General features: G+C 38.9%; 1 protein-coding gene across 1 annotated transcript in view; it reads right to left on the bottom strand.

The window, feature by feature from the left end:
- The window catches only part of TRPC4 (transient receptor potential cation channel subfamily C member 4), a 120,848-nt gene that overhangs the window by 49,953 nt on the left and 45,640 nt on the right, over positions 1–25,255 (bottom strand). Inside the window, exon 3 of the mRNA XM_026033939.1 lies at positions 15,090–15,608. Within this exon, the coding sequence (XP_025889724.1) occupies positions 15,090–15,608 (519 nt within the window). The remainder of the gene's footprint in view (positions 1–15,089; positions 15,609–25,255) is intronic.

Raw genomic sequence — 25,255 nt, 5'->3', positions numbered from 1 at the left:
GGTGAGGTAATGATGGTGAGGCCTCTGCTCCCCTCATTCCTCATGCTGCCTGCTCCATACCAATCTGGTTCCATCCTGAAAGAGGCTGCAGCTCTTTTGAATCCAGTCCCCACCAGACTGATTATTTCAGCACCCAAACACTTCCATAGAAGGCAGAAAGAATGGCAGCCAAAGCAATCTGTACTTGGGTAACTAAACTATGATGTTACCTAAATTATATCATAAATGTACAAGGAAACAGAGACAGAGTAACTGTAACTTTTAACTGCAAGCTCCTTTAGTATTTCAATGATCATCTTATGTCAGGGTTTTTGTCCCATCATGCATTGAACTGAAACAGAACCCTTAATTCTCAAACTATGACTGCTTACGATGTCAAAAAATCACCTCCTATTTTGAAAAGAAAGCCTGATGACAGATATATCTCACTGTTATTTAAAGGAAACATTTTCTGAAGTACTGAATTTGTTGGACTTTATTCAAAATTCAACTTTTTGAGGGAAATTCGGGGATACAAGCTAAAGGACTCACTCCTAAGAAAATAATATTTATATTTATTTTATTTTGGTAAAATTACTATGTTTGGACTATCATCAATTTGTACTARATGCATTTGTGAAGGAAGAAAAGAAGAAAGGAGGTAACTTCCTTGTCTTATTTTTCTACTTGAAACTTATAGGTGCAACTGTTTTGAGGTGATAGCATGATAGCTGGTAACGAGTTGGAAGATCAAGAATAATTAACATTTTTTAAATGGTCCATATTAAATATTGGTTATTGTCACTGCTATTACTTCTGTTATTAAATATCTGTGTTTTCTATAAATATCTGAAGAAAATATTTTTGAAATCTTTCATATTGTATCTTCTGATCTTATATATAGCTTTATACTGATACCCCCTTTGCCATGCTTAATCCTTTGAAAATTCACATTGCCTGGTATTGCCTATGCCTATTCATCACGTTGTACTAGATGTTAAGTTAAATGTTCCTGGACTGTTGGTGCAATATTAATAGTAACAACAGTACTCCTTCTCATCCTTAAAAGTGTGATAAGAATTCAGAGGAAGCAAAAATATCCCTCTCTTTATATGCTTTTGGCTGGAATACCAGGACATATTCTGGCAAACATGTATGGGAAAGGCTATGGCCAGATTTCTTAATAAGAAAAGAGAGGCAAGTGTCTGAGATGCTCATACCACGTGTTGACAAATTCACAAATACTTTCAAGGACACTGAGTACAATGCATATGAAATATTAATTCCTGTCATAGGATAATTCGTGTAGGGAGTGTTGATCAGAGGGAGGTGATTATTTACTTCCATCTACTGTCAGTGCTTCTTTTAACACAGTCTTTGTTGTTACTGTAACAACAGTAAATACTGCTTTTTCCTTCCTGCTTATGTGCAACTGGAGGTGACAATACTTCGAGCTCCTTTTCCTTACAGATGCTTTTGACTAGGTAGTCCTCAGATGGTGTGATTGGAGGCTGCTCTTCCTTTCCAAGTGCAGGACTGGTTGAATTTCATAACGGCAGCCCTGCCCTGAACATATCACCTGGTCCCTCTAATTTTGTGTCATATGCAAACCCAATGAGAGTGCAGTCCTTCACCTCTCCCAGGTCACTGATCAAGATATTAAATGGGACAGTTCCTAGTAYAGATCACTGTATCACTTTAAGTTTTACTAGCCTTAAGGGAGAGTATGACACTTGAACTACAATCCTCTAAGCCAGATTATTCAAACAAGTTTTCACCCATCTACTTCTACTTTTATCCAGGCTGTAACATCCTTACTTGGCTACAATAAAATTGTATGAAATGGTGTCTGTGTTAAAGCTGAAGTTAATGACACCCCTTTGTCCAGAAATCTAGTCAAAGCAATATGGTTTGTTGTTGTTCATTATTGTTGTTATTTTCTTGTTTGTTTGTTTCATAGTTGAATAWGTAGCTATGTACATTCTAACTGCAAAAGTTGCAATAAATTTAAGATTAAACTTAATTGCATTTAAGTTTWAAAAGAGGTCTACTTCAATTAAAAATAACTTTAAGTATCAACAAGGTCTTGTATAACCATTATTTGCAAATAATAATGTGGAATGATTACACTTGGAAAGATCTGTCACTGAAAATAAAAAGTACTCCTACTCCTAGACCACTTTTGCCAAGGCTCTCTATAGAATAAAGAGCCATTTTAAACTTAATTGACTAACGGAAATGCTAATGACCTCTCTCCATTCAATTGTGATTATGCTACTTACCTTTGATGTCATTTGACTAAAATCCCTTTATTGAGAATAGACCACATGCAATGAAAGAAAAGTTTTTGGTATACTTAAGAGCTTTTTTCCTTTTATTTCAAGATTTTTAATTTGGTTTTGAATACCTTCGGAAGCAATGATGAATAAAAAGCTCAAAATAAGCGGAGTCTTGCAAGCTGTCATAGTCCTAACAGCAGTTATCTCCTGTAAAATTTTCCATTTTATCTTGGCAATCTTTCAGTAAAACTGAGTATTTCTCTCTCAGAGTGAACATACTGCAAATTCTTATTGGACTAACCCAGTACATGACCTTGAAGCAGTAGCAATTTTATCTTTGGCTTTTCTCTGAATCTTCCCTCTGGAATGCAGCTCTGCATGGTGCTTACTTAATTCTATGGATGAACACTGAAATCATCATCTATTCTCTGAATTCTGGTAAAAAATGGTCTGACTTTTGATGGGGACCACCAACCTCCCTGCCTTTTTTTTTTTTTTTTTTTTTTTTTTTTTTTTTTTTTTGTGCTTGCAAAAGGGTGCCTTCCATGCAAACACTACAAGTCCTATAAAGCTACTTTTCATGCCACCATTACCAGCTCCTCTGTAGGTTAGGTGCATGGGTCGTGGTGGTAAAAGAGAAGCAATCTTTCAGTGAAAAGGAGAAAAGAAAAGAGAAGGTCTGGGAACAGACATCAGTYCGGTGAACTCTGAGGCCTGAATATTTGCTACTCAAACTGTGACTGATGAGCTTTAGGTAGCTTGGATTCTGGAGCATTAACACTATTTAGGAAGTGCTGTCTGAGATGGTTTACTAGTTCCCCAAACTCAATCTGTCTAGACAGCAAGAGTGAGATCTTATACCTAATGAAAGACAGTTAATGCACCAAAATGTTCAGGATTTTCCCCTACAAAAACTCTAAAGTTTGGCTTAAGCCTACATTTGAATATGTAACTGTACAAACAGCACAGATGACTCTACTGAAAACTCAGTTTTGCTCTGAATTCATCTACTAAGGCAGACCCCTGCAGAGCAAGTGATGTATCAGAAGGCAGAGTGTATCTTAAACTGTCAAGTAGATTCCAGTAAACAGGTCTTCAAGTCTCTCTCGGCTTGAGGCTGAGATTTCTAATTCCCAGGACAACCAGAAATTAACTTAAACCTACTGTTACCTGCCTTTTAGAAATATTGTGCTATTCTTCTTAATGAATTTTACAAAGTCTTTGTGTAACAAATCTTGTTAACCCATGCCACCTCTGCAATCAGTGAAATTACTACAGGAGCAACCAAAAAAAAAAAAAAAAAGAGAGAGAGATTTTATCCTTAGATGGCCTGGATTGCTGTCTGGAGATGTCTGTCTCTTCTTATCAACCATGAAGAGACCATAGGCCAGACTCCATAGAGGGCTACCTCAGTTAGATACTTGAGGCTAGGTGGGATGACTCACAGCACAAACTTTCTACAGGAATGGTTATTTCTATTTTCTTTCTGCATCTTATTAGGATAGAAAAAAAAGTCCAAAAAGTCCAGACCCTGAAATAATTATATTAATATTATGCCAAATCTTTTTTAACTTCTGTTACACTCTCAATTTGGCTCAATGCCAAATGCAGTGTTCCTGAGTCATGTCTTTTCGTGAATCATAATAGAGCTGCTAATGAAGCCCTTAAGGTTACCTATTAAGAACCTCTAAATTAGAGCCTCTAAGTTAAATGAATACATTACCCTGGTAATTAAATATTATTATCTTTTCTACACAACAGGCAAAGTAAAAAATTCCCTTTTCCTCTTCCGTCATGTAAAAAAATAATTAACCAGATTTTGTGCTTGGGCAACAGACCACAGACATGTCACAACTGCTAGAAATCATCAATTTCAATTTGCTGATAATATGCACTGGTCATTTCTGTTCTCAGTATGTTAAGGATACATATTTTAGAATATTATTCAGCAATGAAGCACAGTCAAAGTAAAAAAGACATCATTTAATAAAATCACAGAATCATAGAACAGTTGAAATTGAAAGGGATCTGTAAAGATCATCTTGTCCAGTGGCTCCGCTCAAGCAGGGTGACCTAAAACACATTGCCCAAGACCCTATGATAAAGAACATGTCCAAAGATGTCCTAATCTGGAATTCTGCTGTTATTGATACACATTCAACTTTGGCTTTCCATTGTTATTCAAAACTTTTTATAACATCCTTTCTTTCTCATCTTCTTGCCTCTTGTTTACAAGAGCCCACCAACACGGAGCCTAAGACTGGAAAACAACCTTTCACTTTCTTTGAATCCTTCCTCATAGTATCTTATTTTTGCAAAATAGCTACACAGTCATCTCTCTAACCTTTTTCCCCAATAAGAGTTTGCATTTTTCTCTAATGGAGTATCTGAAATTGGTAAAATAATGCAAACAGTAAATTGGCAGCAAATCAAAATGGCAGAGCATAAATTTAAAGCAAGAAAAAAAATCACCCTATTTGAAGATTCTGCAGATTACAGAAAACAAGCCTAAATTGGAAAGAAGAACAAAAACAAAAAACAAACAAACAAAAACAAACAAAACTCTATGTAGAAATACTAGTAGATTCATTGTTTCAGGAGAAATGGAGACGAATCAAAAAAGTAGCATGCACAATTGAGATGCTGCTCAATCATTTGTGTGGAAATATACTCTTCCTGCATATATGAATATATCTGAATATCTAAATATCTGCTGCATGGAACTGTATAAATTATTCTATTAACTAAAAGATAATTAAAAAGAAAAGTGTGTTCAGTCTTTTCCTCTCTTTATTCCATTTTAACATACCTCTGCACTGGTTTTAAGTTCTGTCAGGTCCTATAAAATGAGTTCTATATAAACGCAAGTGAAAATACCAGGAAAGTTAAGCAACATAGAAGCAGAGGGAAAAAAAAAAAGTTTGTGTTCCATATCTGTGAGTCACACTAATAAAATAAAATTAATTTCATAAAGCAGCAAAACTGCCAAGCTTGTCACAACTTTCAGTGAAAACACAGCATGCTTTTTTTTTAATCCTTCTTGCAGTCCCTCCAGCAGTATTTAACAGATGTCGATGGATTGTTTTCCAGATAGCTGAAGCTGTATGTAAGTAACAACTGCAAAGTTTTCTGGAATTTTGCCCTCAAAAGGCATAATCCTATTTTCATGTTTAGCAAACTATTAATGGAAAGTTAAGAACTCTTATTCACTAAAGGGAAGGTGCACAGAAGCACAGAGGCATTAGGGGCTGCAATGAGCATTACAGCGTAATCATCATCACCATCATGAGTCTGCTTGTGCTGGGCACAGCAGAAAACCTGTCAGCAGAGGCAATCTTTATTCCAAAGATCTTATGGTCCCAGTAACAACAGGGAACATGTGGGGGAAGGTGGGCTGTTGCACATAAATTGAAGCATTAGGTTCTCTGGAAAAGACTGACAGCCACCTAGATAGCCTCAGTAAAAGTAGATGTAGGAGCCCTGATTGTCCCCACAGACTGTGGGTCAGATGTACCCCAAAGTGCGCCTTGCAGTCTGATCTGAAGCACTTGTGTCAGCTTCATCAGAACTGAGACTATCCTCCTTTGGGATGAATTGGGGTACTCTTAAGACTGGCATTGCACAGGCCAAGTTTGCTTAGCCAGGCTCTCTGTCCCGTAACTGAAACAGGGAAATAAAGTTTCTTTTCATTACAGGTGCATCTTTACACGGATTTTAGTGTAAAAATCCTGTTTCCTTTGCTTTATCTCCCAAATTAGAGTCACTAAATTAGAGAAAAGAAGGTAAAATGATGCAGCATTTAGTAGAAGCACCTGAGACCACAGTGATCTGAGACACAGTGTTCCTAGTGGTCACCATAAGGAAAGATTGTTTCTGTCTCAAGATCCTTCTACCTCTCACTGCCACAAATCCGAACCCTCTCTTCTTGGGGGACAAAAGCAATGGAAGTGGATGGTGCTCAGGAATATTTTCAGAAATACTGGCTTTGTGGTTAGGGCAAAGAAGGCAAAAGCAAGCAATCCAGTAAGCAGAGCAGGGACTATTAGAAAAAAAAAAAGGGACAAAGGGTGATAAAGAAATAGATATGGATGTTTGATTTCTGGAGTGTTACCACAAAAACAGAAGAAGGTTTAAATGCATCACAAGGAAAGCTTATTGAATCAGAGAACCATAAAATCACAGAACAGTTAAAGTTGGAAGTGACCTCCACAGATCATCTAATCCAACCTCCCCTGCTCTAGCAGGGACACCCAGAGCACGGGGCACAGGACGGCATCCAGGCGGGTTTGGAAGATCTCCAGAGAAGGACACTCCACAGCCTCCCTGGGCAGCCTGTGCCAGGGCTCTGTCACCCTCACACGGAAGGAGTTTTTCCTCATATGGAGATGGAACTGCTTGTGTTCCAACTTACACCCATTTCCCCTTGTCCTGTCACCAGTCACCACTGAGAAGAGCTTGGCTCCTTCCTAGGAGCCAACTAGGATAGAAAGAATATAATTAGAGTATCATGCTTTATTTAATTTTTTGAATGTCTCCATCAATCCAACTACTATTGGAAAACTATTTCTAGCATTCAGTCTTACGGATGAAATAGTGGGTAATGAAAGTTCAAAGTTCAAATGATGGTTATCAAAGTGCTGGCAATTTGCTCTTCCTTCCCATCATCTGATCACAAGATTTTGTTAAGTCTTAAGTTAGAAGGAAGCTGATCAAAGGATGGTGGCAGATGTTGCTGGACCATGTCAGAGCAGATAGTTTGAGGACATTCTGGTGAACAGGGACTGCAGTGAGGGAGAATGTGATCCTGTTCTCCACAGAAGAAAATCAAGTGCTTCCGCAAGAAGGACATGTTCGTATTTTATTTTATAAATAAATATTTCACTTATAATAAATATAAATGAATATTTTATTTTCAGTCGATGCTCCAGAAGTTCCAATGACTGCAGTCAAACCCAAAAGCTGTGTTTTATTCACAAAAAAATACCTCCTGATTGCAATACTAATGCAATACAATACTCCTCTCATGCCCAACTTTAACTCCTGAAATTGTCAAGTATAGAAAGCTTTATTTGCTGTTTGCAATTTTGAATAAAGATCTGAGCTCTTGGGAAGTGTAAGTTCATATAATTGGAGTTTGTTCTTCTTATAAATCTTATATTTGGTAAAGGGTGTACATATTCACAGAAGCAAAGGATGAAGAAAATCTTTACTTTTTTATGTTTATATTACTAAGTCCTACAGGAAAAACAAGGCGTAGAGAGGGAAAAGCAGAATGCCCTATGGATATCTGGTGAAACAAGGTGAAGGTAAATGGAAAGAACCAACAGACAGGTCTAAATTTTTTACCTTGCCTGTCTTGTTTTAGTTTTTAATCATTAGTTCTCTTAAAGGAGGGAATTCTGTCAATAGTTTCTGCCAAGAAGAAAAAAAATTGCATTGGAACTATGTGCAGAGCTGTCAGCCAGCTAACTATTTAAATGTGCCATGGTTAAGCAGTCAGGCCAATAGCTCCCAGAACAGTATTGAAAAGTTAGATCTTGTTGAAAAGAACAGAAGACTTTGTCTAGGAACCTCCAAGATGTTTAAGAGAAGATGGGTTGCTTAAGAGTGTCCTAGGAAGCAAGAAACATGGCGGGGGGAGAAGTTAAAAATGCTTCATTTAAAATGAAAGCTTGGGTGGTATTTGTCCACTTTTTAAGGATTTTTTTTCCTCTCCAAAATTTTGTTCATTAAGCCAGTAATTTACGCTTGTGTGCAGGAGAAATTATCTCAGTGGATTAAATCTGTCCCAGGTTTGTAATGAAGCTTGCAGGTTCATTAGTGGTGGGTGACACCTTCAAACTTAATGCCAAACAGTATTGCTGCCAACACACCCGAACCTACGGCTGTGCACTGTTGGTTAGGGATATGCACTACTGGTTATTTCTGCTCAAGGCAGGCATCACAGCAACATTTCTTTTAAGGGAGATACAGAGAAAGACCCGAAATGGGAGAGTGCCACTGTACTTTTTTAACAGCAGGTCTTATCCTCTTCAAATTATTTCCACCACGTGTCCAGAATGAAAAGAAACTGGCACCAGTTTGTGAATAATTTTAACTAGAACCGTGATCCTATGGCTGTAGCTTTTGTGTGGCATATAACATTCAAAGGTTATAGGTGCCTTCTGAGACACCATTAAAAAGTTGCTCCTGAGATTCATTTCCCTTTATGTGGGCTCTGAGCCTTCAATATCTGAAATCTCTGTCRCCACAGGGTAGAAATTGTGGTTGATGCAATAATGGGTCTAACTCGCATCTAAATTTTCAATGCTTAGTGAAGTAGTTGTGCTAATTGAAGTGCCTTGTTTCCTCATCCACCCAAGGGAGGAGAGAGACACATCTTTGGAATTAACTTATCTTAAGAGACAGGATCTCCCTCTGTGAGTACCTCTCTCTTTTGACCGTATAAGGAATTTGCTCACATGCAAAAGGAGGACTGCTATGCCATGCATTTAAAATTTAAAAACAATTTAATGCTTCTGTCAAGCAGTCAGGCTCCCACCCTATGATTAAAAAATATGTTTTTTTTTTCTAGTAACAGCAATGACAGCTCCCACTGGGACACCTAAAGTTCATTCAGTCCTGAGGTAATACATAATCAATTATAGCAAGACTTTAAGTCAATGCAGTGGATAAGCTACTTACATAATTTATGCTATTTAACAATCTGTGGAGTCTTTATCTATAAACACAGAGATTTTATATGATTTACGAAGCAAACATATGACCTATTTTAGAGAACCTTGCTTTTGTCTGGTAAAATGTTTATCAAACTTTTTGAATACTATGTCTGAAAGTCTACAGAAACGGGCATTTTGGAGACATGAACCCAAACTTGTATATTTCATTTTTTGCAGTTATCGGATCCATAGACTAAACACATCTTCCTTTGGTGTTAAAAATGTCCAAATATTATACAAGTTTTTTTTTTTTTTTTTTTTTTTTTTTTCTGGTCTTTATTTATTGATTTTTTTTATATGGAGCCTTCTCACTGCACCTTTCTTCTGACAAATACTTGCATAACTAGTGACTGGCAGACACGTAACTGCTGTGTTTCTGTTTATCTTTCAGATCCTTTTCAAACAAAGAATAATCCTTAGATGCTCTATCCCCAGTCATTCCTCTTTGCATAGACAATGATTCAGACTTTTGCATCTGAAAGAATTTTAATGAGAAATTCATTGAAATGGCTACCAACACTACTCAAAATCAGTCTGTGGTGTTTGGCACTTCTAAACTCTGAAACACTTGCAAAGCTTGCCTTATACCTTACCATCACCTGAAGAGTTCTGTGGAAATCTCCAGTATTTCCAGACATATTTTATATTCCAAATCAGAATAAAAAGCTATTTTCAATAGAATGAAAAACTTGAATATTAAAGCATATTATTAAGAACATGCCAATGTTTTGTTTCAGTAATTTCAAAACATATTCTCTAACCATTGTTGAAAAGTCTAATTTTGAAAAGAAGTAACAACATTTGATTTTGGTTATATTTACATGGCTTTTTGAAATAGTATCATATGGATGATATTAAATATAAACATTACACTGTCAAAATATTAAAGTCCAAGTGATGTTAGAAGAAACTGCAAACAAAATGCTTTACATTGTAAAATGCAGTGTTTAGACAACTAAATTAAATGACAACATTGAAATGATTTGACATGTTTTCATTGAAAATTTTCTTGAATGTGTGACATTGTTGTGAAACATTTCCATTTAAGTGGCACTGTTTTTTTTTTTTTTTTGAAAACTAAAGAAGAACTGATGATTTTATGTAGACTGGTTCTTTTATAATTAGTGACAAATCTAAATCTTTACTCTTCATCTCATTTATTTTTATAACAAGAAAATATTTATTAAGTAGGAATTCATTATTATTGAATTTATATTATTTAATTATGAATTCATTATTAYTATGAATTATTATTGTATCTAGGATTTAGTTAACCAATTAATAATTCAGTGGGTTTTTTTGCATCAGTAATCTTTGATTTGCAATGTGGACGCACACAACATTGTGTTAAAAATGATCTATGAAATATGTTTATTTGTTCAGTGGGGCATCTTTGGTTGTGGATTCTATCATCTCACTTCTTGCCTGCCTGAGAATAAGTGAGCAAGTGACTTTTAAGCTGTTTTCCTTGAAGTCTCTCTCATTAGTACCACCTGTTCTCTTATTAAAACTGAATGTCTTTACCTGTTTTCAGATTTTAAAACCCTCTCTTTCTCTCTTTATACCCTTCAGGATCTGCAGTACTAATGAATAAGAAAAAAATAAGTGACGCCAGGGCCTGCCTTAAATTTTAGAAGGTAGCAAGAGTCATTTCGGGGAGTTTTCTAGGTAGTTAGGCAGATGATTTTATTGATAAACATTGACAYTTCAGCTCTAGGGAAATTAACTGGAAAGAGATGTTAAAATTTAACATTATTTGTTGTTTTGAAAGAAACCTTCATAAAAAAAAGGCTAGACCAGAAAAACAATTCCATTCTAAATGTAATGTTTAGCAAATTTAGTGATGGCTTCCTTGTTAACACCTAAATATGAAACACAATCATGCCATAATCATGCATGAGTGTTGCATAATTCCTGCATTTGCCTTAGTTTTAAAGAYGGCAGAAGAAAATTAGACATTAAGCCGTTTCAAGAGTATCACACTGAAATGTGCAGATTTTCATATACTTTGCATTCTGTTGATAATGAAGTACTTCAACTCTCTTTTTAGATGGAGGTAGACACCTCARGATGATTGACAAACAGAAATGATTCTTATATTCCATAAGCATTTCCTCTGAATCCATCTSAAACGCTAGTTAGAATAAAACTGTTAAAATTCACTGTTAGTAGATGGACAAAAAAGGATGTTAACAGAATTACCTCAGACATGCACTGCAAAYTCCCCAGCAGTTTATATGATTGCACACTATTCAGTCAAACAGTAGGTCTGCTTCATCCCCAGCAAGCTTGATGATAAAACTGCAAAATTGAGGGCAGTCCTCCAAAATATTACACCACCAAAATAAAATCTGCTTATCAAAATACAATATGCTATTTTGACTTTCTTTCTAGGGGTTCGGAAACCTGATCTATTATTTTTCCAAAATAAATCTCTTTTTTTTTTTTTTTTTTTTTTTTTTACAAGCTGAGTGGGAGCTTAGGACCCCAAGACTTGTGACCTGCTTGTGTCCATAGAGACCTCATTACTCAGCCCCTTCATAAACAGTTTTATTAACATCAGCATAAATTAGTGTTTCTCTTGAAACGTTCTCTTGGAAAAAAAAAAAAAAAAAAGAATTTTCCTGTAAGACATAATATTTACTGTAAAGTCGTCAGGAAAGCTCTGAGGACTTTGTTTAGGATTCTCTCTTTTTATGTTGTTAATGGCTTGAAAGCCCGCCTTAAAGGCCATTTACTTCTTCTAGCTTTTAAAATCTGAACTSTGTTTATCTTCCAAATCTTCAAAAAGTCTGTTGCTGTTTCTTGTTACTGTTTCCTAAACTCCCAGATGCTAGCTCTGCCTTCAGCTGAGGCTGTTGCTTTTGATTTCTCACTTGGTCTTCTTACTAGGATACTGAGGTTTTCTCACTCATAGTGAGTAGCCTAAAATTATTTTTTTTATTTCAAAACTGCTGTTCTATGAGATAAGATCAAGGGAAGTATTTTGGTCTTGTACATACCTACGGGAGTAAAAGATGGTTGCAGTAGAATAAGAATGGGAAAAATAAATAACTGAAATGACAGCTAGTCTATTCATATGAAAAGTGAAAAAATAAAAGGTTCATTGTTGTATTCAAAATTTCGTATTTCTGCAGTGCTGATATGAGACTGTCTAACAACAAAGCAAAATAAGATAGTCCTACTGGTAATGACACAGGACCACATCCTGCAATATAAYATACAGTGTATGAGGTCACTAGAGCTGAAATTACTAAAGCATGGAGTAAAATATGACAGCGATATAAATTAATATTAGAAGCATTTAAAACACACTAACAAATTTACTGTGAAAACAGACAATATTTATTCACTCTTTTAACCCCATCACTCTTGTTTTTTGTATTTGTAGTCAAAATATAATCACACAGTTCAGCAAGCACTTTTCCCCATGTGTAATCCCTAAACAGAGGCAGAAWGGTAAAGCAAATCTACAGCAAAGCTATGTGAGAGGTAAGAGACACTTTGGTTCTCTTGCAGTTTCTCTACTAGAAGCTTTCAAAATGTATGATAGTGAGCATGCATTTTTCAACTAGTAGCAAAGAACAATGATGGACTGCTACTTGTTAAGGACTTTTATCATACTCTGAACTGCATTGCTGTCCTAAGGTTCTCCAATTTTCCTGAACTCAGAATGATGTATGAGGATTATATTATGCAAATTAACTTTCTCTTTTAAATTATATACAGAATTGGGGATTTCCTTCTACATCCTTGAATTAAACTGGACGTGAATAACAATTTTTATTTGATTCTGGAAAACAGAAAGCTATTTATCATTGCCCACCACATGCCAAGAACCTAGCACAATGCAACTCTAAATGACAAGAGATGTATAAGCCTTTTAAATGAAATTCTCCCTTAGCTGTGAGAATACAATACAACAGAGAATGAGACAATGAAATGTTTCTGCGCAGAGCACCGTGTTGTACAGCTTCAGAGAGCCTCTCCTGCCTGCTGCTAATTGTAACCTAGCAACAGTAGGTGTTAGAAACAGGCACCACGGGCACCAGCAACATGTCTTCAGCCATAATCGAATAGCATCAGTGGTGCAAAACAAACAGGAAAAAGAAAAAGGAAAAAAAAAAAAAAATCCCTGGGTGTTCCAGCCCATATGCTCTGCTAAAATAAAGTTGCAGATAAGCACAAATGAAATGCACACTGACACATACTCTCTGGTTGTGTCAGCCGGCTCAGAACACATATTCTTCACAGTCTTGCCAGCCCTTGTTCTGCAGTGTAGACTTCAAACTGCAAATGTCTCTCAACCTTGTTATTTATTAATGAAAGAAGAGAGCTGAGTTTCATCAGTGAGGTGCCTTCCCTAGTAATACATGGCAGGTCCCCCCTGACATGACTCCACGTGCTGGGAAGCGATACCGCTGGGAGGCCTCTTGACAGTGTATGAATGAGATGATCATGGTCTGGTGACAGGTGTGAAAAGAATAGAAATGCAGAAGACAAGCACCTTTGGCTGTGGGGAACAACTAATACAATTTAGATATATATTTTACTTTGGGGGAAAAAAGCTTCTTCCTTAGCTGCTGATATCTGAGGGATATGGGGCTGGGAGGGTGCTTGTGAGATGAGTGTGTGAGAGCATGAGTGTGTTTTGCTGCCATTCAATACAAGTTTCTTGGTCTTCTGAGCTGGATCTACCTGAGTGCTATTGTAATGATCAGAAATTAACTGGTTTATTGATRTGGGTACCATTTAAGTGGGTACCATTTAGGGTGACAGAGCAGTGGAACAGGCTGCCCAGGGAGGTTGTGGAGTCTCCTACTCTGGAGGTCTTCAAAACCCGCCTGGATGCCACCCTGTGTCACATGCTGTAGGTKTGCCTGCTTGAGCAGGAAGGTTGGACTAGATGATCTGTAGAGGTCCCTTCCAACCTTAAATATTCTGTGAATCTGTGAATCTGTAAGTCAGCATCCTGTAGGCAAATATATTAGGAGCAGAACAAAGGAATCTAATTCTTCATTTTACTTCAGTGAGACTTTTCAGTCAGTCAGTGGGAAATATTTATACAAATGAAAAATACATGTAAAATATAAGAGATCCAYTGATCTGAAATTGTTGCATTGAGAATCAGTATAGCTTTAATGTTTGCCATTGCAAAGACTCTATTAAAGTGTCATCATCTGTATTATTGCAATTTAATTAGGCCTAGGAATCAGATGGCATTATAAAAAACACTTCTCCTTGCAGATGTCTCTCACTTTCTGATTCTCAAATTAAGAAACTCGAACTTTTTATCCTTCTTTTCAAAAAATCATGACAAGTCAGTACTTAATTTCAATGCATGAATATTTTAGAATACAGCATTTTTTTCTGAGGAAGTCTCTGAAAAACCTAACATACCATGAAACTATTTTCCTAAACCTAAARTCTTTCTGTCTAAATGCCTTCTTTTCTGCATGCATATGGGAACTTCAATATGTTTAAAAGTCATGCAGTCATCTTCTGATTCCCGTTGAACATCTCTAGCTGTTTAGCAAACTCAAGATTTTTTAACTATCTTCACAATTGATAGATAGGTATTTCCATTTGGAACCCATATGGATAACCAAGCTGATTGTCAAAGTTTCGGGGGGGTCACACATTGCTATTATTCTTATATTTTAGTATCTCCTTAGAATAATATCTACTTTCTGAAAAAACATACTGTTTTACAGAAATGTAAACATGTAGCCTCTTTTTCCTGTCAGATGCAATTTATATATAATACTGTCTTAAAGTTCTGTGTAGATTTCTGATCCTTGTGCTCAAATCCCATTGAGCACAAAGGAGCTCAGTGTGAAACTACTGGAGAGAGTGCCTGTTCAGGTGCAAAAAAAAAAAAAAAAAATCTCTTTGGATTTGTGCTATAATAGAGCATTTCAAATTTTGATATTATTAAACCATAAGAGCTTCACAAATTTGCCTAATTAGAAATATAAAAAAAAAAAGAAGATACCCTGTAGAACAAAAAAAGATAAGCAGCAATTTGTCTCATTTAAAAGGATGCCTTTCAGGCTATTATCTATCACATTACTACTACTAAATATGCTTAAATATTCTCCAACACACTCACCTCTTTTTGACGGTACTTAATTGCCAGTTTCAATCTTGCAAGATCATTACCACTTTGTTCTTCTATCAAGCTATTATCATCTCTGTAATTAAGAATAATTTCCAATTCCCTGGAACTCCGTGTCTGATCCAGAAGATCTTTTGCAAATTGCTTGCATTGCCGCGACAGTTCCTCATACTCCGACTTAAATTCATTTTCCACTTTACTCAGTTCCTGCAGCTCCCAGCTCAGCTGGAAAGCAGTAAGGAAAGGATCCTCGCTGGACAAAGCAATCAGGGATGGGCTTGCCAGGGCCTTATAGATATTGAGCCTGGATCGAGAGTGGCGGAGGCTGTCCACATCTGAACTTGAGACACATTCGACGCAGTTGCAGCGGACCTCGTGGGGCCGGGGCACGGAGACCCCTTTCTGCACAAGGAGCTTGATGATTTCATAGTTGTTTGTGTGGGCAGCCAGAATAATGGGAGTGATATCTGGTGTAAATTCAGAGAACTGCTTGTCCAGAAGGATTGGCGGCACCTGTAAGACAAAGGAGAAATGTTTACAGGCCTCTTAATCGAACAACAGCTACAGAATATTAAACTGCAAGTTTACTACTTATTACCCTTACAGATCTTAGCTTCCGGGTAGATTGACRGAAACACTTTAAAAATAACAGTTCAGTTAATTAACACAGCCTCTTTCCAATTAATATATTGTTGTAAACAGAGTGAGATATTTTATAAAACCTGTTGGTATGTAAACAGCCCACAGGCAACAATTTGTTAGAGCAAARGATTAGTCACACAAAGAATAGTCTCATATAAATGTTCGTATCAGGTCCCTTGAACTGCCAGTTCTAAGCAAGATGGAATTGTTTCCTATCCTCCGAGTGGTTTACCTAAGCTTTAAAAAGATGACAGAATCATGAAGAAATAACTGTGATTCTCACAAGGAAATTGTGACTAAAAGCAGAGAAGCTAGAGTTATAAAATAAAATGGGAAAATAAATGTGAAAGGAAAGTTCTTAAGGAGCTGTTCTGAGGCATGATTGCATAGAAAAATAAATTTACCCACTGTTAGGAGCCTAAGGTCCTAATGCTCTGCTGAACACTCACATGTGCATCCATACCAACTTGTTCTTCAAGAAAATGGGGAAGTAGTAGCACAGCGCTCCAACAGAGGACAAATTAGGMGAGAATTTTTAAATCCTATTCTAAGGTGTGTCTGTATTTTCAGGTTTTTGGTGTATTTCTGTATTTTATAACAAAGAACTGAAAGTTCTTTCATTTAAAGCTTGTTTCTGTGTTTTACAATCTGAGGCATCCAAAATCTTTTCCATATCAAGATAGCTTATTAGACTGGGATGAKGAAGCCATATGAATGTAATTAGTCAATGTCAATCAGTAAAGTGGTACTAGTAGCACTACTTACAATCACCTCTGAGCCACAAATTGATAACCTACAAATTCACTCTAAATCAGCTAGAAAAAGACATAAGTATTGATCCAGGCTAGTTAGTCTGATATATCTCTAGATTTACAGGGAAATTTATCTCCTTAGTCATCATATACTCATCTGATTGTTCAATCCACAATAATTTTCATTCCTTATATGTAACTTAAAGCATTTCTCTTTTATTTCTCAATTTTAACTTAGCTTAAGGACTCACATGCTTTTTCAGTCTATTCACTGTTATGTCAAGTAGTTGGGGCAGTAACTCAACAAACACAATGTCACTGTATCCCATTTCTAGCTTTTTCAATCTGAAAGTCATTACTTCAACACAATATGCATAGTATACAAAAGGCACTTGCTAGCGTTATCAGCTCATGTTGAAAATGAGGTGATTTATTTGTGCATCTCTGCTCACTATTCAGATTCACACATAAGAGCTCATCTAGCAATTCTACAGTACAGATTGGCRTAATGACAAGACAGGACTGCTTGGTCGTTACAGACTACTTGTAGTGCTGTTAGGAAAGGATGTGATATTTTTATCAGTAAACTCAGCACAGCAATTTAAAAAGCACACTGAGAGCAGCTCWTCACTGTATCCATGAAAATCAGATTTTCAAAAGAAAATCATTCCAGTTTTTCAACTCTTTGGAAATAGTTGCACAGTGGTACTTCTTTTGTCATGCTATGAGCAACCAGCTAGAAGTTTGAATCTTGCTCCTTGAAGAGGAATTTTAGCTAAAAATGTTGTCTGAAGCCAGTGGAAGGGCAAAAAGATACCTGAAAGAAGCCTTATGGCAAGAGAACGACCAGGTGGAAAAATCACAAATAACAAAGAAGAAAAGTTAATAAGAAACAAGTAAAGGATGTGAGAACAGTGTTRGAATGAAATAATATTTAGAGTTTTGGTGGGAAAGAATTGAAGGAAAAAATGGAATGCACAGAAAAAATGTGTAAGCTCAAGGGGGAAAAAAAAAGAAAATAAAATGAAATTAATTTGAAAATAAATGATATTTTGTAGCTCTAAAAATGGGTATTTTTTTTTCTCCCTCTAAGGGATACACTTGGAACATCAGCTATTCTACGTGTAAGACAACTCATGTTCTTCCAACAGGAGTGCTTCCAGGTATAAGAGCTGCCATGTGTTCGGACGCATAGGGCAACAGGGTACTAATAAGCTGAATAAGAGAATTACTCTGGGAGATGGCAAACTGTGGTGTAAAGTCCAGATGCAGAAACATCCTTCAGGTGTGTAATCACGCCTCTCTCAGGAAAATCTTCTCTGACCTGCAATAACAGATTCTGAGAAGGTATGTGGAGTCAGAAGGTATGTGGAGTCAGCCAAAAAATTTCTTTCCTCCTTCCCATGCATACAAATGTGCACTCTTGGCTGTGCAGCAATGGTGAAGGACAGTGGAGACTATTTTAGCACAGAGATTTCTCAGCTAGTCCATCCATACTCGCAGCTACATGCGAGCATTATTAGCATTCTTCACCATCCTCCCTATAAACTAGGGAAGTTTACAACCAAAGGCTTTTACCTAAGCTGACACTGAACAAGTTCTCTCTTGATTTCCTCTTTCTTATTGAGAAGCACAAATGAAAAGTAATGCCGTCATGTAGTGTGCACAGGCATACAGAARAGTATGTGTTTGAAATTAGTAAGAACTCAGCTGAATATTTACTGCAGGTACAGTTGGGAAACATTCAGAGAGGCCAACAAGCACAAGAAATGTGTACTCTGCCTGGTGTCAGGGCATTAACCACAACCTCCACATATGCCTTCTCAGAAAACTGGCTATTTCTACACCACTCCACTGGGATTCTTGTAATGCTTTCAGTGCATCTGAGTCATCTGTCACCTCCAGGATGAACAGTGTGGAATGCCCTGAGAAAACCCATGTGTCTAGATCACTTTCTTATTCCTGGTCAGTATGGACGGGGACATGAAACCCATTTTGCTTTCTAACTCCTATAGTGGGGAAAACAAGATGCACCTCCAGCCCCCAAGCCTCACTGATATTTTAGCCTTAGATTTATCTTCTCTTTTATTTACATATTATGTAGAAAAGATGTACATACATACACACAAGCGGATACCTGTGTGCACTTTTCCTGCTGTCTAAATTGCAACTATAGTCAATGCTTCTTAAGCAATCCTGGGAAGATTTAAAAATGCATACCGAGGCCAGGACTTTTTGGCATTTGGATTGAACTTTTGGTCTGTCATACACAAAAACAAGCATTTATTACAAGAAATACAGTTGCATTTTGACAACTTTTGCCACAACTTGTAAAACTCCTTCTTGGTCCTAAGGTCAGAGAGCCAGGGAATAGAGAGCTAGAAGGGTGAAAATCTCAAGGATGCAAAAAAATCCAAATTTGCCAACTGCTTGGAGTATTGACATGCTATTATTTTGTTTCTTTTTGACTGTAATAAAGTAATGTTTGCTCCCAGCCCTGCCAGAACCTAGGGCTATCTTTAAACATCATTAGCTTCAATCTTCTCTGAAATGTTAGCAGAGACACAGCTTCAAACAACATAGCATTAAAATGATTGACTTGTATATGGTGTCCATTAACTCAAAGCTGTTTGTATTTCTCATAGCTTACTTTCCTCCTCAAGTAACTCAGCTATAGCGCTGATGCACATATTTTGGAATTCATATCATCATAATTTACCCAAATATAGCAGTGTGTATTAGATCATTTCAGCCTTAACTTACAGAAACTTCTAAACTTAAATGGCAAACCATAAGACTGTGACTTTTATTGCATCACAACTTTAACCTCTGATCTTCCACCTCCTATTTTAAGATTTTCCACTCATTTTACCTGAAGATATACAGCATGCTAAAGCAATAGGGTCAAATTATTCCCTTATCTAGATCATAGTGAAGTACTTAACTTCTGAAGTTCTTCCTGCTCTCACGGCACACAGAACATTTCAGTATTTAACTGTTGACCCAAAGTGCTTCCTCTGAAGTCATCAGACTTGCATTGATTTTTACTTTATAATTACTCAAAAAACAATTTCCTCTTAAGAAGCCWAAACAAATAACCAACATTCACTGAATTACTTACACTTCCTCAATACTTAAGAAGATATTTACAGAAAACCTATGAATCCCCTTTAAATCCTGAAAGAAGGAAAATTAGTAGATTGTATAATCATTGCCTGCAACAGCAGCTTCTGAATGCTTGATACACTTTGGACTTACTTTGTGAAGTGTGAAGTTGCTTAAACTTCATATTCCTTAAACATCAAATGTTTTTTTACAGGGCTAAGCAAAGCAGTTTGGGCACCACATGCTTGCAGCCATGATTGTATGGGGATGAGAAGACAAAAAAAAAAAAAAAAAAAAAAAAAATAAAGGAAAGAAATAGAGGAAAAAGGAATCAAAAACCATATCTCAAAGTATGTACATTTCAGTGCTCAAGGACATACTATTTTGCTGCATTCCTTTCCCTGTGCTCACTGTAATAGGGAATGAGTCAGCCTGATTTAAGCACCTAACAAGTTCTTAGATACCAAATGGAACAGTCCTCTTAAATATGCTTAGGTTTCCTGTATAGTCCGTGCAAAGAGAAATCTCTTTACTTTCACAGAAAGAGAAATCTCTTCTACATTAATGTTAGCAAGGGTTGAGGCATTTTCTTTCCCTAGTAATACAATCTCAAGGTAGAGATCTTTTTTTGAAGATCTGTTAGATATTCAGGAAACTGGAAAAGATAACAGTGATTCCAGGTAAATCCATGTCTTCATCTAAATTCTTATAGATAGGCTCTCATTATTGTTATATTTTAATAGAAAGACTGAAAACTGAAGAGTGTGTTCAAAGTCTAGGTAAGGCAACCTATTTCACTGGTCACTTTAATAGCTTCCTACTTAACTTGCCTAGTTGTTGTCTGTGCTTATATACTTTTTACAGGTTATATGACAGATAACAAGATGGAGGAATATGTCTTATCTCATGCATTAACTACCTTATATTAAGAAATTAATATCATAAAAGTGTATCATCAAGCTCATCAGTTGCTTCAGCAATTTTGTTCAATAGTGGCCATTATCAGCCAAGCAGCTTGAAAATGCTGAACTTCATACATTTAGATTACACAACATACAAGTTGTCCCTATGCAGATGCAGTTTTTTGATTCTCGTTTTTACTTCAGCAAGTCCCTTATTTGGTCTCACATATTATAACATCAGCTAAAATACTCTTTGACTACAGTGATTTGAGTAGTTCTACCTGGCAGGATTCAAAATATCCCCCAGCCTCAATACATTTCACATGCACTAAATCACTGATTAACTCCTAGATTATGACTTGAATTCAGCAGCCAAATAACCACAGTTTGTCCTGAAAGCCATGCTGAACCCGCCCTCACCAAGCTGTATCAAGTACAGGCTTATGTGCTTATAGGGATATTAAGAGCAACAAGAAAAACTTTTTCAAATATGTTAACAACAAGAGGAAGGTCAGGAAGAATGTGGGTCCACTAGTGAATGGGGTGGGTACTCTGGTTACGGAAAACAAGGAGAAAGCAGAGCTGCTGAATGCCTCCTTTGCTTCYGTGTTTGTCAGGGGCAGCCCTCTAGAATCCCAGGCCCTAGGGACACATGAAGAGAGCCAGAGAGAGGAAGGCTTGCCCTGGGTAGAGGAAGAGTRGGTCAGRGAGCATCTAGGGAGACTCGACACCCGCAAATCCATGGGCCCTGATGGGATGCACCCSAGRGTGTTGCGGGAACTGGTGGATGTCATAGCCAAGCCRCTCGCCATCATCTTCGGAAGGTCCTGGAGAACGGGGTAGGTGCTAGAGGACTGGAAGAAAGCCAATGTCACTTCGGTCTTCAAAAAGGGCAAGAAGGAGAACCCGGGCAACTACAGGCCGGTGAGCCTCACCTCCAACCCCGGGAAAGTGATGGAGCAGCTCATCCTGGCTGCTSTCTCCAGACACATGGAGGAGAAGAAGGTGCTCAGGAGTAGCCAKCATGGATTCACCAAGGGGAAATCMTGCTTGACTAACCTGATCACCTTCTATGAAGGAGTGACTAGCTGGACAGATGAGGGCAGAGCGGTGGATGTCATCTATCTGGACTTTAGCAAAACTTTTAGAAACCGTCCCTCGCAACATCCTCCTGAGCAAGCTTCGGAAGTGTGGGATAGATGAGTGGATGGGGAGGTGGATTAGGAATTGGCTCGATGTCAGGGTGCAGAGAGTGGTTGTCAATGGTGCGGAGTCCAGCTGGAGGCCTGTACTTAGTGGTGTCCCCCAGGGGTCAGTTCTCGGTCCAGTCCTGTTCAACTTATTCATTAACGACCTGGATGAAGGGCTGGAGTGCTCCCTCAGCAAGTTTGCCAACGATACCAAACTGGGAGGAGTAGCTGATAGCCCTGAGGGCTCTGCTGCCATCCAGAGGGACCTGGACAGACTGGACGGATGGAGGGCTAGAAACCTCATGAGGTTCAACAGGGGCAAGTGCAGGGTCCTGCACTTGGGGAGGAATAACCCTGGACACCAGTACAGATTAGGGGTGGACCTGCTGGAGAGCAGCCCCGCAGAGAGGGACCTCTCTGTCATGGTGGATGACAAGATGACCATGAGGCAGCAGTGTGCCCTGGTGGCCAAGAAGGCCAACGGGATCCTGGGGTGCATTAAGAAAAGCGTCTCCAGCAGGTTGAGGGAGGTGATCGTGTGCCCCTGTACTCAGCCCTGGTAAGGCCACATCTGGAGTACTGAGTCCAGTTTTGGGCTCCCCAGTACAAGAGGGATGTGGAGCTGCTGGAGAGAGTCCAGCGCAGGGCTACGAGGATGATCAGGGGCCTGGAACATCTGCCATATGAGCAAAGGCTGAGAGAGCTGGGCCTGTTCAGCCTGGAGAAGAGGAGGCTGAGGGGGGACCTGATCAGTGTGTATAAATACCTCAAGGGAGGCAGTGAGGAGGAGGGGGTGGCCTCTTTTCAGTGGTGGCCAGCGAGAGGACTAGAGGAAACGGTCACAAACTGAAGCACCAAAAGTTCCACAGGAACTTGAGGAAACATTTCTTGACAGTGAGGATGACAGAGCACTGGAACAGGCTGCCCAGAGAGGTTGTGGAGTCTCCGTCTTTGGAGATCTTTAAAACCCGCTTGGACGCAGCCCTGTGCCACGTGCTCTATGTGACCCTGCGTGTGCAGGGGGGTTGGATTAGATGACGACTGAGGTCCCTTCCAACCTTAAGCATTCTATGATTCTATGATTATAGTGGTGGCCCCAGATTTGGCTGTAGGTCCTGCTCCCTGTGCCCAGGCACTCGCTGTGCTCTTGAACAGCTGCATGTAGCTCTACCATGGATCATGTAAGGCAGGCAAGAGGCTGGAAGTTGCCATGGCCCGCTCAGAGGAAGTATCACTGCAGAACAATATGAGTAACACAAGCCTTATAAAATCCATCTGGTTTATTATAATTCTCTACTTTCCATAGGCCTCCCTGAAAAGGACTCAACTTGTTTATTGTCCTTTGACTCATATTTTCTAAAGTATTTGGGCAGGGAAGTGCCACACACTTCGTGTGCCTTTCAAGCATTTTCTTTTACAAAATTCTTTATCCTTCTCCTTATTTTAAGGTTATTTTTTTCCCAGCCAACAGACCTTCACAAAACCTAATCTGTGCTCTAAGCAGTTTTAAGTCAACTGACAACAGTCTTGTTGTCTAAACATGTGTTCAGTAACTTAAAATGTCTAAAGGAACTTGTTAGATCTATTGCAACTAATGCACAATTTGAATAATAAATAAACATCACAGAATCACAGAATGGTTGAGATTGGAAGGGACCCCCTAGAGATCATCTAGTCCAACCCCCTGATCCAGCAGGGACATGCTGTGCAGGGTGGCATCCAGGCAGGTTTGGAAGACSTCCAGAGAAAGAGACTCCACAACCTCCCTGGGCAGCCTGTTCCAGGGCTCTGTCGCCCTCACAGTGAAGAARTTCTTCCTCACATGGAGATGGAACTTTGTGTGTTGCAACTTACACCCATTACCCCTTGTACTGTCACTAGTCACCACCAAGAAGAGCTTGGCCCCTTCCTCCCTACATTTCTCTTTTCATGAACTTATACATGTTAATCATATCCCCTCTCAGCCTTCTCTCTGCAGAGAAAACAGGCCCAGTTCACTCAGTCTCTCCTCACATGAGAGATGTTCCATTCCCTTAATCATCTTTGTCACTCTTCACTGGACCCTCGCTAGAAGCTTCACATCCCTCTTGTGCTGGGGAGCCCAGAACTGCCCCCAGTACTCCAGGTGCAGCCTCACCAGAGCTGAGCAGACGGGCAGGATCCCCTCCCTTGACCTGCTGGCAACACTCCTCCTGATGCAGCCAGGATCCCATTGGCCTTCTTGRCCGTGAGGGCACTGCTGACTCATGGTTAACTTGGTGTCAACCAGGWCTCCCAGGTCCCTCTCCGTGGAGSTGCTTTCCAGCAGGTCGACCCCTAATCTGTACTGATGCCTGGGGTTATTCCTCCCCAGGKGCAGGACCCTGCACTTATCCTTATTGAACCTCATGAGGTTCCTATCTGTCCAACTCTCCAGCCTGTCCAGGTCCCTCTGGATGGCAGCACAGCCCTCCGGAGTGTCGGCCACTCCACCCAGCTTGGTGTCATCTGCAAACTTGCTCAGGGTGCACTCAGTGCCCTCATCCAGGTCATTGATGAACAAGTTGAACAGCACTGGGCCCAGTACTGACCCCTGGGGGACACCACTGGCCACAGGCCTCCAACWGGACTCAGCCCTGTTTATCACCACCCTCTGAGCTCTGCCATCCAGCCAGTTCTCGATCCTCCTCACTGTGCACTCGTCCAGACCACTCTCCTGGAGCTTCCGTATAAGGATATCATGGGAGATGGTGTCAAAAGCCTTGCTGAAGGCAAGGTAGACAACATCCAGGGCTCTCCCCTCGTCCAGCCGGCCAGTCATCCCATCATAGAAGGCTATTAATTTTGTCAGACATGACTTCCCCTTGGTGAATCCATGCTGACTGCTCCTCAACACCTTCTTCTCCTTCATATGCCTAGAGATGCTCTCTAGGATGAACCACTCCATCACCTTTCCAGGGACAGAGGTGAGGCTGACCGGCCTGTAGTTGCCTGGCTCCTGCCTCTTGCCCTTTTTGAAGAYTGGAGTGATGTTGGTTTCTAATCCTCCCCTGCTCTCCAGGATCTCTCAAAGATGATGGAGAGTGGCTGAGCAATAACCTCCGCCAGTTCCTTCAGCACTCTTGGGTGCATCCCATCTGGGCCCATAGATTTGTGGGTGGCCAGTTTGCCTAAGTGATCCCTAACCCAATCCTCCTTGACAAGTAGAAGGTCTTCCTCTTGCCTGTTTATCTCTCTTTTGCCTGAGCTCTGCAATTCATAGGGACTAGCCTTAGCAGTAAAGACAACAGCAAAGAAGGCATCTGAACAGAAGGCATCTGAAATGCAGCCTACATAGCTCCAGCACATAAGGTTTCATTACAAACTGTGTCCTTCAACATATTCAAAACCACAGTTCTGATGAATACAATCAAGATGTTTAATGCTTATCTTTCAGTTTTTTTTTTTTTTTTTTTTTTTTTTTCTGGATTATGCCCAAAGGGAACAGAAATGATGAAAAGGTGTAAGTACACATTTGCAGTTAAGTGATGCCTATTTACTTAGCTCTTAAATATAATATAGCTTCTTCATTAAAGAATGTTTAAAATATT

The sequence above is a fragment of the Nothoprocta perdicaria genome, unplaced genomic scaffold (genome assembly GCF_003342845.1).
Source record: "Nothoprocta perdicaria isolate Ctin4 unplaced genomic scaffold, notPer1 scaffold_137, whole genome shotgun sequence".
NCBI lineage: Eukaryota > Metazoa > Chordata > Aves > Tinamiformes > Tinamidae > Nothoprocta > Nothoprocta perdicaria.
This window is presented reverse-complemented; position numbering and strand designations above follow the sequence as displayed.